Below are 16298 nucleotides of genomic sequence, written 5' to 3' on the forward strand. Positions count from 1 at the left end.
ATAAGCTTTGTATGTGTGTGTGTATGTGTGTGTGTGTATATATATATACATATATATATATATATATATATATATATATATAAAACACTGATGCAGTAAAGCCTTTTCTACCTTCTGATCAAATCTTGGACAAAGACATGTTCCACTTTTTTTTTTTAAACAAGAATCTATGAGGTATTTCCATTTAATTGAATAATTTAGGAGAATATTTAAATTAGATCTTGCTTTATTGCTGAGACTTGCAACCTTATTCGCTAAGCAGGTACTTTATGAGTATATAAACCCTGCAAAAGTCTCTTGTATTTATGAGAAACCATTCCTAGTTATAGTTATCCCAGGATTTAAATGAAAAAAAGTACAAATATATGATCCTAAAAATTCAGTAGATTGCTAGTTGTTATTCACATCACAAAAGCAAACTCTAACGTACTTTACCATTAGTTTCTTTAGTGAGTTCAAGACGGATACTTAAAATAATTAAATTTCAACACGCATTATTTAAGATATACTGTGCAATCTAAATCACACCTGCTTTTTTTCTAATTTCATTTTGGATTACCTCCTCAAAATGTACTCCATGTTCCAGTCAACATTTACTTTTTACTGTTCATAAATAACTACATTCCTTTCCATTCGTTTGCATTATTGAGAATCCACTAATCCTACATCTATTATGAGCCTTACCATCCTTTCCCAGGAAAACTGCCTCATCATAAAAAAATAGCTTAGGGGAAATATTTCTATTTTTCTTTTTATTGACATACATTATAGACGAGGGTTTAATTTACCAGATGATCTAGCGTGGTTCTCTTTGACTGAGTCATGGTATCATTTGCCTAACAAATATGTATGACATGACATTTTAGGAAACAAATCAACCAATCTGGGTTGCAATGATTATTAGCAATAAAGAGGTTTTGCAAACAGGAGAGGTATCTATATGTTGTTATCATATATTTTCCATGTAAATGCAAGACTTGCTTTTGCTTTGTCATATAATGTAAGTCATAATTGCAAAACGTCTACTGTCATCAGCTAGTTTTCATGTTTAGTTTATTACATTTCTTGTCATACTTACATACTGATCATAAAAATAAAATCAATTGATATCAAATTTAAATTGTAACTTTTAGGGCCCCCAGCTCTTTCCTTGAGTGTTTTCAGTAAGTTGAGGCTGAAGAGACTTTGAAGGGAAAGTCTGTTCCTCATCCAAGGGGCCTGCTATCCTTAGTGTTGGATTAAATGCTATAGGGCTTCAGTGGGACATAGACCCTTCTGAACAAACCTGTAGAGATGACTTCATTTAGATAGATAGTAAATTGAGTTTCATATATGAGGGCCAAAGCTCCCCTTTACACCCCGAAAGCTATCTATAGACATAAGGGATAACCAGTGGTTGTCTAGGTACTTCAGTGTAAAATAGATCAGTGGCAGATGCCACTCCGAAGTACCTTGGGAACTGTCCGTGGTCCTGTAATTTGTATAGTTTGCACTCACTCTAAAAGCACACTGAATTGTGATAATCACCAACAGCTATGGTCAAGTTTGCTACCAATAACCCATCAAACTTTGCATTTTGCTTTGTCTCCCTGGTGCCTTAGCATTTTTTTCTTCAATTCTCTTGGGTAAAAATAAATCTATACAATATATCTTCATAAATGTTTTCCAAAGCAAAACCAATAAAACATTAGAACAACTGAATGAGTCATTGGGAATCCAATTCATATATGTATAAAATACAAATTGGCATGATGTTGCTGTGCCTGCCATGTTGTCCTTGAGACAGGACAAATCTTTAGGTTTCTTGCTTCCCAAGCCCTGAACAGCCTCACTTTGCTACCGTGGTACTATCGCCTGCTAATTGAATTTTGATCTCCAGTTTATGTTCTCATTAAATAATTTTAACATTGCAGATGGATTTGTTTTCACCAAGTGTTGTTTGTGCATTCCATAACTACCTGGCTCAAATCATTCAGTTTACTCTAAAAGAACCTTTATTATAGTACCACGGCAAAGCTTTAGGGATACAGCAGAATCGTTCTGTATTTCTGTAGGGTCAGTGGGGATATAGACATTTTCCCTGAGAGAGCAGTGACTTTAATTGAAAGGCAAAACATCTAGTCTCTTTAGGTATTCTGACTAGTCCTAATATCCATGCTTCCACCCAGATTTCTAGCCCCTCTCGGACTGAATTTGCATACAAGCTCTTTGCTCAAGCCTGAATGGCCTTTCTCTTGCAAACATTTACTGTGAACATTGTAGAGCCTCTGTTTACAACTGTTCTTGGATTGACCCACTCTTCACCATAAGGAATACCCTTTTTTTCCCCTCTCTTTCTGGATTCTACCTATTTTTTAAAGATCAGTTTTTCGTTTTGTTTTTTCCCACCCTGACACATGACCACTTCAGCTGATGAATCTCTTCCTTCTCTGAGATTTTTTAGCACTATTCATCTGCTGGTTTCTTCCTTAAAACTTGGCCATCAGAGATTTAGCCAAAACCTCAATTTGCAGAATGAATAGCTCCTGAATGTATTTTCCTAGCCACTTGTGTATTGAGTGGGGGCTTCAGATATGCATAGATTTAAATGTGAATCAAGATTTCACCAACTGTTTACTACCTACTTTGAGTTATTGGAATTCTGTTAGCCTCATTTTCTCATCTCTAAAATCAAGATGATAATACTTACTTTTGATTCAAGTGAGGAACTGTGAGGTGACATACACACAAACTCTGCTAACTGCTAGGCATTCAATAAGCACCCTTGTTGGACATCTGCTGCTGTCCAAAACGTCCACGGGGACATGTGGTTTATGCCAAGTGGTCCTTAATATTTGGTCCTGTTCAGAATGTCCATACTTAGAAAACATCCCTAAGTTGAAATAGCCTATAATATTTATTTCTACTTTTGGTTTATAGGATTAATACATAAAAATACTGTCATGTTTTATCAGTCCAATAATCCCACTGAGCCTGTATCGCAATAATAACCCTTCTTGGGTCGGTACCCTAGATGGTAATGGCATGTGAGGTTAGGTAGATGGGTCTGCTTGGGCCAGATATCTCCATAGATGTTTGGAACAGGACCAACTGTCCACTCATCATAACTGTTAGCAATTCTTGTCAATTTCAGTTTCTATCACCTTTGATTAGTTTGCTTAGAGTTACCAGGACGTGAAGGTCAACTTAGCTATGTTTCCTTCACTTTCTATTACCACCTCTCTTAGAGTTACCTTTTGCCTCTTCCCAATGAATTAGCAAGTAGATGTAACTTTTACCATAGATTATTCCAATAAAAACTGAATTTCTTTATTCATATGAGAAAAACAAAATGTTGCTGGAAAGATTGCAAAAGGGTTAAATTCTCAAATACAGAAGTTATTTTGCATTGCTCGGAAAAGTCCTTACGTTGGTTATTTTCTTCACGACTACCCATTGTCTAGGGTGTTCATTTATATGTGTCAATTTATATAATTCTGTGCTTCTATTCATTATGACTTAAATCTTGACTACTTCTTAACAGTCCTGATTTGTATAAGATGTATATGTTTAGGCACTCATATTGTCTTGCATTTTATACATGCAAGGCAAGAAATAGAACAGGTCATGCCCACATTTTTTTCTTTTCCGCCTATTTGATTTGTGTGTTTTATCAGGTGTCTTTCTAAATAGCAAAATGTTGTTATTCCCTCGTATTGATCCTAATCACTTTGATGCATTTTAAATCAACACATTTGGGAGCTTGCCACCTTACAATAGTACTATAAATATGAACTAAAGTTCTACTTCTCATACCTAAAAACAAACAAAAAATACTTGAAAACCAGAGCATAGTCATAATAATTTTGTTGAGACATTGAGAGAAGCTCCCTGGCTTAGAAATTATTAATTTTTTTTATCTTCAGTGTTGTTTCAGAGTTAAGTATAGTTTAAGGAGCTCTAATCTTACCAAAAAATCAGCTAGTAATGAGATCTTATCACTTGGAGGCTGCAGTGAAATATGAATTTTCTGTGGGTAAGGGTGAAGTCAGCTGAAGTTAATTCAGGGAGATAAGTTTTATATGTTTAGCTCAAATGTAGTATGGTATCCGAATTTTGAAAAATTAAGAAAGGAAATCCCTGGAAAAAACCGAAAAGTAACAGAATGCAATGTCTCCAACTGTATTTCAGGATGCGAAGTAAGCAAAGTTTTTTTTTTTTTTTTTTACCTTTTTGTCATTTAACACACCTATTTTAAAAACTTGTATTTAGCAATATTGTACATTGTCTCTCATACCTAGAATTAATCAAAATCTGAAACTAGGCTAAATTATTTTTAGTGTTAAAGAAAACCAGATCAGCATTAGCTATTTTATGTGGGTGAGGCACGGAGGGCTAACATCTCTCCATAAAGACACACTGCATTGTCTAAGACTAAACCTCTCAGGAGTAGGAAAAATGAAAACGGGCAATCTAGAGTTAGTTTCGATCATCAGAGTAGTTATCACTGAAAATAGAATCATTGAAGGTTAATGCTGAAAGATCTTGAAGATGCTCTACTCTTTTTAATATCATCGTTTTAGAGAAATTAGAGAGAGAGCAGTTCCTTCAAAACATACGAAGAATGCAGCGGAGCAGGGGTCTGGAACTTGAACAAAGGCGGGTTTGAAGTGGAGACTAAGGAGGTGATGACACAAAAGTCTGGGCTAACACATGTCAGCTGAAGTTCTGAAAGAAACCACCTATAATTCTACCCATCTCTACCGTTCTTTCTCCCCAGAAAATAAGAAAAGCACTAGCTTGGTTCTCCCACAGAAATGGCCCTCGTGCCAGGCAAGGAAGGATGTGAAAGCCGCCCCTAAGAACCTTGTGCCCTTATCATCCAGAGATCAACACATGTACCTTGTATCTGGCTGCATCATGGCATCGAAGTATAAAAAAACAAAAACAGGAAAACACGTTCCTCTCCCTAATTCCTTAATTCAGAATAATTTCATGGCACGATGGGAAATCACATCTAAACAGGATCAGCCTGTCACAAAGTGCATGGCTGAGAAGAGAACCTTTCCTGGTTACAGAAAGCAGGCGTGCCCAGGGGACTGAAAGGTAGCGGAGGGCGGAGTGAGCAGCGAGAGAGAAGCAAGGTGCGGAAAATAGTCCAGAAACCCTGAAATTAATTACGCTTCTCTATAGCTCTGACACTGTTTATCTTGAACCACATGCAGACAAATGGAGGTTTATGCAGAGAAATTTTCTCGTGACTCGGAATGTGGGCAGAGTGCTTTCCACACACGTTCCTGTGAGTAGAGAACAAAACCTACCAACTGATGAAAAAGTTATTCATTTGGACTTGGTCCTTTCATCTGAGTAACTTTTTCGTCAAATCACATTGTTCTCAGAAGACACATGGGCTGCAATAGGATGGCATTCGGAAAACTGAAGGAAAACTTTGGTTCTGTGAGAGCCAAATCATCTTAATATTTTAGCACCAAAAAGGGGCTTTGATTTCTGCTAAGAATCAGCAGCATGTATAACCACGAGCAGTGTTAAAGACGGTGAAATTACCAAAGTTTCCGGCAGCGTCTCAACTTCTGGTGGTAGACAGAAGGTAATCTGCCTTTCAGCCCTCCTAGGACGAGATTTGCTTGAGTGCTTTCCGGCATGCCGGGGCCTCCCTTTGTGTATAGTATGCATGATTTAAAAGAAGCTGTGTCAGCACTGACTTATACATTGACAGCTAAGGATATTAAGATGTGGGCAAACATACAGCTCACCCTCTTACAGATTAACCTGGGGACTGCATTAGGCAAATTTGATAGCATTAAAAGATTTTGCCAATTTGTCTGGAAACAATTTCTCTTTTGTAGCGTGTCAAGGGTAACACTTCCTGCCATTGTACTAATTCAAATGGCTTTGATGAATTGTTCAAGAGGTTAGAGAATCATAGTGTAGATATATATTTAGCACTTTTAAAATAAGAAAAGGTTATTAATTGTTAAACGAATTTAATCCATAAAAATCAAAAGTGCTCGAGAATGTAAGTGTTTTTCTGGAAACCACAGCAGCCGTGTTATATCATGAGGCTTTAAACATCTTCGTAGAAAATAAAACTACATGTCTGCATTACTTCCTGATACATGGAAATGCTTTCAGCTATTGCAGTAGCACGGATGGCAGCTATTATTTGGGGAAAGCCTTAGTTTGTAAAAGCAATCACATTGTATCTTCTTCAGAGTTCGCCTTTTTTTCCATGGCATGTCCTAGATTGTATCATTTGCATGACACCAAGGTAGGCCCGTGTGTGATTGTGTCCTCTAGAGACCTTAAAAATGAGATGTATATTTCATGAGACATTCTCTATGTACATAATTTCGAAAGTAAGGAATTTGAAGAGGTCCCTCTGGATTAAATCATTGCACCTTTATTCAGTAGTCTCATGAGTGAAACAGCTCTTCTATGGGAATGTTTAAACAGCTTTTTTTTTTTTTTTTTAAGAACAGACCCCGGATGTCACTTAGCCCTTTTGGTCAATTCCAAACTTGAAACAAGGTCAAGCTTCGTCGGTGTTATGATCAGTCTTACCCCCCTACCTCTGCATTTAGAGCTGATCATCTGACTATTTTGTCAGGCATTCTGTTTCCATCTCAAGTGAAGCATGAAAATACTTTTTCTTTACTGTAATAATAATATCGCTAAACATCAAGCAACTAGATTTAAACAACTGCTTATTTGTAAAAAAAAAAAAATGCAGCTAAGACAGATAGGATTTAGTACTTAGCTGTTCATTTGAGCCAAGTAAATTTCTTCGTGTGAATAAGGAAATTTTAATTCCAAAAACAAGTTGCAGGGAAAAGCAGACTGAACCAAGTTTGGAATGGCCTTTTTTTTTTTTTCCTCCCACCTTTGAATTTTAACAAATGAGTCCTTAAATGAGTGTTACAGGGAAAGATTCATTTGTTTGGATTTTGTGTTATTTAGAAGGAGCTGACAGCTTTTAAACTTTTAACCATGGATTTAGGTAGGGTTTTTCTTTTTTAATTACATGTATTGGGGTGACATTGGTTAGTAAAATAATGTAGGTTTCGAGCACATACTTCCATAATGCATCATCTGTATATTTAGGTGTTTTAATAATGTCGCTGCAGTATATATTTTGTAGTGTTTTGAGCTGACATTAGCATCTTTGAGAACATAAAAAAAAAGCATTTACATTTCTTAGTACTTTAAAAACTTATTTTCTGGAGAGTCGTCTAATGCAGGAAGTTCCTTAACTGAAAAATGTGCCTTATGTACTGTGCAGAGAATTCGGGTACAAACGATGCAAATGATGAGAATAGTGATGCTTAATACAGAACTTCTAGCTTTCTAAAGTGTATCCAAGAGCAGGGAGCGATATGGGACCTTCTTTCTCTTCCTCGACTTGAAGTTCTCGAAAGAAAACTGCTTTTTAAAGGAGAAAACCTAAAAGTAGTCTTGCTCTTTCCTGCCAAGGATAGTGAAATTAACATGCAGCTGGGCTTCTCTGATAAATGGATTCTGTTAGGTCACTGAGGGGTGCATGTGACATTAAGTGATTTACAGTCCTTTACCTTAATGAAATTGTTTCAGCAAGATGACGCTGAAAGCTCTTAATGGATAGCTTTTCTTGATGTAATGAAATTGCATTCCTATGGCATTTAATATAAGGTGCAGTTATTATTTACAGGAGCCTTCCAAGGGCTGCTATTTGCACAGACAGTTCAGAACAAAAAGAGATTTCAGTGGCGGCACTGGGGCCGGAATGGCTGTGACATTCTGAAGCAGATGAGCGTATTTGTGAGAGCATTTCAGCCAGTGCAGCCAGGACTCCCTGGACCCTTCAGGACACTTCCTTTCCCTGAACCCTGCCAGCCTTCGGCCTTTTACATATATTCTTCTAATCTATTTAACAGGCAGCTGGATTACAACCAGATCAGCTGTATTGAAGATGGGGCATTTAGGGCTCTCCGGGACCTGGAAGTGCTGTAAGTATAGCTTATTTCTCTCACTCTTCTCCTGGGAGCTTTGTGTCTGGGGGTTGCTGCTGTGGAGGCTTCTCTGCTAGCTTAAAACCCAGTGGCAAAATGGTCTCCTAAGGAGATACCTTCAATAACTCATGGTGAAGGCAGAGAAGAGTGCAAATGTGTTGGTGTGCAAATGTGTTGGTGTGCAAACCCGTGTGTGTACTATCTGTATGTTTAGGTAACATTGTCTAGTTAAGATGGGCACTCAAATGTGTACACATGTTGTCCTTGAAGTGTTTCTTCTTATAATAAAATAGTCTCAGTCACAGGATTTGTGAGAATTCCTAGAATTGCTAAATACCAAGATAACATCAGATGTACAGGAAAAATCACAACAAAAAATTAGCTTAATAGCTGATGTGTTTGGTATATTTGGTAGTTGATATGCAATGGAAAAGATGTTTTCTCATTTTAAAATGCCTTTTCTTTTTTTAACCAGATAACATCCCCTTTGTGAGGTTGTTTTGAAATCTACTTTCTAATGTTCATCAGCCACCCATTAAGTCCATTGTAAAGTCTCCACTACTGACTTAGTAAAACAGATTTGAATAGTAATCGGCGTCCGCTGTCTTTCCTTGCCGGGTAGACATGGCTGACAGAATTGGTTAGAGGCAACTGGGTTATCACTACAGACCTCTGACTTAGTAATATAATTTAATGAAATTCTTAATTATAATAAAAATTGTTTTAATGAAAAACTAGAGTTACTAAAGCCGTTTCATTACCAATATAATTCTGGAATTTTTTTCCAGTCAAAGGTTCGTCCACATTTTCATAAACATCCTTTCGATTTCTCCCCCAAATAAGGTGTTTTCTATGCTATCGGTCATCCCCAACGCAGTTTATTCAGAAATTGAATTAAATGTGAAGAGGTTTTAGATTTTGAGATTTTTAGTCCATGTGGTAAAAGTTATCCAGAAATCATGAAATCCTCTGGGGGGGTGGGGGGGGCGGTGAGGGAGAGAAGGGGGCGGGGGGATTCCATTGTTTCATAAATTGAATTTGAGGAACAGGATGTAATTCTGAAAAAAAACTTTAATGTTTCAATTAGAATGGCTTAGTTTAGCCATTTTTTAATATGATTTTGGTTTTAATTGTGCGTAATTGAGTAGAATTTCTAGCTGCATTATGCGCTGCTGAATTATTTTTAAAGACGTATGTAAGAATGAGTTGATTGAGATAAATTGTGTTATAAGAATATATACTGTTCTCTAATCACATGAGAAGTCAACTTTGTGTCTTGATAACAGTCTAACTTTTTCTATAGGGAAAAATATTCAGTGGGCTTATCTTACACATTTTAGTTATAAGGCTTTTTAAACTTTTGAAATTGTGTTCCAGAGCCCTTTTTAATATGCAAAGTTCACTGAGGCTGTTTCAGAGTCGGAACAATTAGGATCCAACCATGATTGCAAGATGGTAGTCTGATGTCCAAACCACTGTCAATGCCACCAAACTTGGTGTATGAAGAGACTGCCACAGGTTTTATTTAATTGAGCGGAGCTGATCAAGCCAAAGAAATTGTTACTAAGTCAGTGCTCCTAACTAGAAATATGAATGATACCAGTTTGTGGAAATGTTGCTGAGTATTTTGGATGAATTGCAATTCCATAAACTACTTTGTTATTAAATAAATGAGTTTAAATACTTATTAGATATACAATAGTTCATATATGTATATATAATATTGATATGTATTAAGTACTCTATAGAGACAGAGATTGTGAGTACTATATATAAATATATGTAAATTTATAAATATATATTATATATGTATGAGAGAAAGGGAGAGGGAGAGAGGGAAGGAGGAAGAGAAAGTGAGAGAAAAAGAGAGAGAAAGAGGGTGAGAGAGGAAGAAAGGGAGGGAGGAAGGGAAGGAGGGAGTAAAGTTATAAAATCAACATGATCTCGTACATTTTGATTGACATGTTAGCAAAATATCTAAAAGGTGACTTGAGCAGACCCACTATCATAAACACACCAAAGAGTGACATTTTATGGTTCATGGAATGAAAATTAAAAGCTAAACTGTTAGAAACTCTTTTGAGGACCTAATACATAAGTCTTAAAGAGCTATAGTATGGTCAGAGTTTGTTAAAAAAAAAAAAAAAAACCAAACTTACAATTAGCACAAGATACAAAAACATATGATATTTAAAATGATTTAAATATCTTATATTAAAATTTTATAAAGCCAGGCAGACATTTTGTAATATATGTTAATGTTTAAATCCTCATAATTCATACAGCTTTTAGGGAAATTAGTTGATGAAGAATTAATGCAAAATTGGATGAAGTAATGAAAGGACTGGGATTTATCAAGCCCAGATCTCGTGCCAAATAAATGAGAGGTTCCCCTGTTATAAACATTTGGTCAGGAGCTTTTTTTAATAGTTATCCTCTGAAGGGTTTCAGAAAGAAAGTTCTCTGTTTTGCTTACTTTTACCATTCATAACTCTTTAGGATCTAGCATTTCGTTACATGGAAATAATGAAGGAGCATTAATTTGCACATTGTTTTAAATTTCAGATTCCCAATGATTTAGATTTTTAAAAATTTTAATTTTATAGACCATTTGTGAATGTAGAATATACTGAGGCCAAACAGAAGAAGGTGGGAGTAATCCTTCTGGGCCATTGATTAAACTGTGCCACAATAGTATGTATATAAGGTTAAAAGAGTGAATAAAGTTCAAGAAGGCAAAGTTAAGGCAGATGAAAGCAAAGAAGCAGTTTATCACATGTATGTCCATGGCCTTATTGTAGAATTCTGATTGGTAGGAGTTCAAACTTTTTTATTTCTTAATGTGAAGATACCATCTCAAAAATAACATTGGACACTAAAGCCAGATCAATGTTTCCTTTTTCTTTGGACACTAGACTTAGAAATGAGATATAGCCCTTGAGTTGCCAGTTTTAGATAGTTTATTTTCTTTTTCTTTTCTATAGGATGGGTCTAATTTAATTGAATTGAAACATAATGATTCATATCCATTAAATATCCAACTTTCTGCCAAATCTTATGCTTGGCACTAAGGGAATAAGAAAAAATAAATCAATATTGAAGTCCAAGAGAGCCTACGTGATTACCAAGACCAACGTTTTGCGTTTACACACCAGGATGTCCTCAGTACAAGAATACATTTTCATTGCAAAGAGAAAATCTTGAGGTTAATCATAGAAATAGACTTTCATATAGGAAAAAAAGTGTTCACAAATAAAGAAGTACAATATGTAAATTCTCATTGTTTCAGAATAGGAATGGATCGTGACCATAACATATACATGTCATCATATCTAATTAACACATATGTATTATTGATTTTTAAATAACTTTATTTCATTAGTTCCACATATTTGCTCTGTCACCAAGTATCTGTATCAGTGTTGCTCTGCCAGCACCAATACTGAACAAAAATACTAAGATGATTTATTTTCTTCAGTCGCATTATGCAAACTAACGTTTTGAGAGAAGACTTCAAATTGACAGCCACCAGCTTCAGCATTAAATAAAACTCTCTTTTGTGTGGAATCATAAGAAATTACAGTTCAAAATGATTGTGGGTCTGCTGCATGTGAATGACTTTAAAAAGCGTTATCCCCAAAGTCACATTTGAGTTTGCTCCGTACTTTGAAGATTTTCGCTGTATAAATTCAGCATAAATTTCGAGGGTGGGAAAAGGGGTCATTTGAAAGCAAATCCCTTTGAGAAGTGAAACCTTTTAGTGCAAACATCAGGATATATTTTAATGGCTTTTGAAAAAAAAATATCTCATTTCAATTGAGTACAAGGAAAATGCCACAGGCTTTTAGATAACATGAGCCAACCAAGCCAGTGCTTTATAGGTCCTTCATAATGTGGGGTTTTTCCCTGTGTGACTTACTTCACATCACCTGGATTAGTTCTTACATCGTTCAGTACGTTGCACGCTGGAGAGTACAGAGAGTCGGTGTGTGCTCTAGATATGTAGCTGCTGCGCACTTCTGTGCTGAGAAGTTTAAGTTAATCCCTCAGCCCCTGAATACCCACATCTCACCATTAACAACTGCAGCCGGCAGCTGGCCTGATGTGGCCTCACAAGTGGACCTTGCTTAGCCCAAACAGACTGGACACACAGACTCACTGAAATATTTGAGTTAGTTGCCAGCATTTAAAAATTAGGAGGATTGATCTAAAAACTTTCCATCTGTAGCTTCTCTTGAAAACATGAGATTGTTTGGCAGCCTTCCATTATAGCAGAGCAGCTATCCATTGGAGCTTAATACTAGCTGCCGCAACAGAGCCGACCATTACCAGCATACCGAGGTCCTCCTGGTTCCCAGCTGTCTGTCTGCTCCTCTCCGTCCCTTCCTCATCACATTCCTTTGTATCCAGCCTGCTTCTTTCGTGTATGTTCCCTGCCTGGCCCCTGTAGGCAAGTCAGTTTGTAACCTCCAATTCAAACCCGTCTCCACTGGCAAACCTACCCACCTGGGCCACTGAGCCCCTCTTTCTTGCCTCTTCAGCAATTTGCTCTGTTTAGTCACAACCCTACTGGGTCTTCTATGTGCTAGAATAATTTTCCACTTCCACACTTTTTTCACATGCCCCTGGCATCACTGTCTTCCTGCTCTCTTGTCACAACCAGACTTCTCTGAAGGGAGAGAAAAACGTCTCTTCTTAATCTCCCTAACTCTAAGTTTTTGTAACTTGTGTAATCCATCTCGCCAGTTGGACTGTGTGCTATTTTAAGACAGGCTGTATGCCTGATTTATTCTTATAATATTCCGTATTACCATAAAAATAAGAGCCATTCAGGAAATATTAGATGAATGAATGCGTAGTAGTAGAAATAGTAGTAACAATTCAACTAACAATGCTTACATTAGGGGAAAAGTTGGGAAAATGTGAACCAAGCAAGAATTACACTTATTTTCACCATATCTCCCTTGACCACCCATCTTGCTGAATCTATCTTCATGAAACCATGATCACTAACACAGATCACTAGAAAAAGGACAGGATATGTGGCTGCAACTAAAAACTGTTAGAATATGTTAAACCTTTACTATACTGCTACATTGTGTCACTTCATTCCCACCAATATAAGTGCCAAGTAGATGTAGGTATTGCTCTTACTACTCAAATTGCAACAGTGGCTGATGTCTACAGTAAAGAATAATTAGCAGGACATGCCAGAGCCGATTCTGTGCTATTGCTATGGAATTTCAGTTGGAGATTTCAAATATGTTCCTTTACTCGTAGACATGATACTAATTACACATAATACCCCTCCGAGGAAATGCAGTGCTTAATTTTTAAATTGTGACCGTCTTATTTTCATTCCGTAACCGATATCATAAATAGACCTGCATGCGTAGACAGGGTTCATAAAGCAACATGGATATAATCAAAGACACTATGTCTAAAGCCATACATTTGTAATAAATATTTGATAAAACTGAATGCATAGTAATACATTAAAGTACAAAATTTATTTATCATCTTGTTTATAATATAGTGTGCTCTCTATGCTGTCTTCTACCAGGTAACTTTTTTTTTTGTTGTTGTTGTTTTATATAAACATAATCACCAGAAGTTTTCTCTCTTGTCCTATATAGAATGACTAATACATTTCATATCTAAAATGTCTAACTTTTTTTTTTATTCTACAGCACTCTCAACAATAACAACATTACCAGGCTTTCTGTGGCAAGTTTCAACCATATGCCTAAACTTAGGACTTTGTAAGTAGTCACAATATGTATCAAGTTTAATTTAATCGACCAAGGGTTTCCTGTAAGTCCTTCTTTTAGGAAGCAAGGAACAGGACCACTGTTCATCGGGAGGTAGACCACTTTGTTTTTAAAGCTCTAGATATGATCTTTTGAGTAAATTAACTATTCTGAAAACTTGAAAGCTTTCTTTTAAATGGTATGTGTTATGGGAAGTTTGGGAGGGAACATTTGTTTTGAGCTATTGGGGAGGTCACATTTCATTAAGAAATGGAAGACTCCTTGATTGGCTGTCAGAAATGATAAATGATAAATCTTTATGATTTTATTACTGTATGTCCAGCAGACCTAATAAAGCTAAACTGGCTCTCCGACTTTCTTTGTAACGTAAAATTACTGCATAACCCTCTAGTGCTTCTATAATTAAGGTTGTGTCAGCATTTCTACTTAAAGATATCTTTGCAGGGGTTATAGATGGACATTAAAATATTTTAGGTCAATAAAAATGGTTCTCTAATAAAGTATTTGCTACAGCTATGTTTTTTCTTTTGGAGAAGAACTAATCCTTAAGGCCCAGGGTGGGGATATTTAGTTAAAGCATTTTCAAAGATAAATCTCATTTGAACTAAGTTTCAGAATCACCTTGACCTAAAAACATATAGTACAGGGTGGCCCGTAAGTCACTTTCCCATTTAAAAGTTTAATAATTGTGCTTGTCATTAATTTAAAAAAAATTGTGTTTAAGATTTTAAAGGTTTGTTCCTTGGAAATTTATTATGGAAAAATATATGACGGAGCAACGCATAAAAATTGTTGAATTTGACTTCGAAAATCAGCATTCCATTGCTTCAACTCAGAGAGCATATATGTGTTATTTCCAATAAGGGTTATTTACGTGACATCATCTTTCATAAATAGCTTTTAAAAATCCCATTTTTGTAATTAACATTATGAAAAACATTAAATTAACAAACAAAAGTTTTATTCAATTTTTAAAGGAGAAAGTGACTTATGGGCCACCCTGTATATACAGTATGTGAGAAATGGTGGGAACATAACAGAAGCAGTGGACTTCTTGAAAAAGTGTGTTTTTTTTCAGTAGGGTACACATATTTTTATTGGATTTTCAAAAATTTTTTTTTATTTTACAACAGATTATAACTGGAAATATTATGTTGCTTTTTTAATGAAAAATCAAGTGAATTGCCAGCTTTTTCAATGCTATTTTTTCTCACTAAAATACAATAATCCACCATTCTACTTTCCTTGGCATATGATTTAGCAAAATAAAAGAATGCTAAAAGTATGCAGACATAACTAAATTTTGTTTTCCTGGGGCCGTCAGATTGAGATCAATCTGACCAAGTTAACAGCCCAGTTCACTCAAACTATACTTGACGCAATTGGTTTCTCATTAACTTTAGTTAATTCAAAAAAAAAAATTGATCTTCGATTCCTTGCAAAAATCAAGTCACTTAGACTGTAAAATCATCCATCATCTCTCTGCCTTTTTGATAGTGTGCCTTATTTTCTTCTAGACATCCACTACAGTTTGTCTTACTAATCAGGCTTTAAAATGTTTATATTGTTTTCTTATTTCAAATTTGTTGCACATGTAACTGAATCATTGTAATGTGCGTGGCTGAGGTGGAAATATTTAGAAAACGATTATGGGGCGTGTGCTCTGTGGGTTCCAAAGGATGCCACTCCAACCTCCGTGCAGACCGAGCCAGAGGTCACCCAGCTTTACAAACTGTAGCTTCTTGTTCTGTGGGGTGCTCTCTAGTTTTGATGCAAGACTGTCTGTTCCATAATGTAAAAGACTCGTCTAACTTTCAATCCTCTCGCTTTGGTTGTTTCATTACTCTATATTATCGCTGCTACTTTAAAATTCCATTTTTATGGTCTAATTATCTTTCTGGACTGAGTTCCATGTCTTAATATCCATTACTGTTATTGGGTTAGAATTGAGCACATCAGCTAAAAAGGGCTACAATGGTATTACTGTGTCACAGATGATTCTGGGAATGATGCTTTGATTTATAGCTTTGGATGTCCTTTTCTTTAGTTTGAGAAAACATAAAAGCCAGTTTGAAGTCATTTACCTAATTTAGTGGATACATTTGTCTGATATTTTATTAATGGAGAAGTGCTATTTGCCACTTGGAAAAGATCCACGTTCGGGTGTGGATCCTGGCCAACACACAGGGGGTTCACTTAATTCCTTCCCTCCCAGCCATTTATGTCTTTTAATTTCAGTCTCTACTCTTTGAGAATCGGTCCCCAAGAGCCAAAAGCTGCTAATCCCTCTTTCTGATATTAAACAAAAAGAAGGAAATCCGAATAGGGATGTCAAAGAAGTGTTTTATATTGAATTATTATTGTGTCTTGTTGAGCAAAAAAATAAAAGTGGCCTGCTGAAAAGATTTTGCAAGCAGTTTCTAATCATGGCAGAACTAACTAATAATGCAAACCAAGAGCCATAACTGTTAACATGGCTCCTAGCCCTAGCCTAGACTTTACTTCCTCATTCCACCACCCTGGTCAGCTGTCAGGATGCCTG

The 16298-nt window shown here is 36.1% G+C and overlaps 1 protein-coding gene across 14 annotated transcripts in view; it reads left to right on the forward strand.

Moving 5' to 3' along the window:
• Positions 1-16298, forward strand: part of SLIT2 (slit guidance ligand 2) — a 345645-nt gene that overhangs the window by 212864 nt on the left and 116483 nt on the right. For all 14 annotated transcript variants that reach the window (XM_019654250.1, XM_019654249.1, XM_019654251.1 and 11 more), the window contains exons 6-7: positions 7911-7982; positions 13676-13747. In XM_019654250.1, coding sequence (XP_019509795.1) covers positions 7911-7982; positions 13676-13747 — 144 coding nt within the window. The remainder of the gene's footprint in view (positions 1-7910; positions 7983-13675; positions 13748-16298) is intronic.

Source organism: Hipposideros armiger, unplaced genomic scaffold, assembly GCF_001890085.2.
Source record: "Hipposideros armiger isolate ML-2016 unplaced genomic scaffold, ASM189008v1 scaffold_217, whole genome shotgun sequence".
Lineage (NCBI taxonomy): Eukaryota > Metazoa > Chordata > Mammalia > Chiroptera > Hipposideridae > Hipposideros > Hipposideros armiger.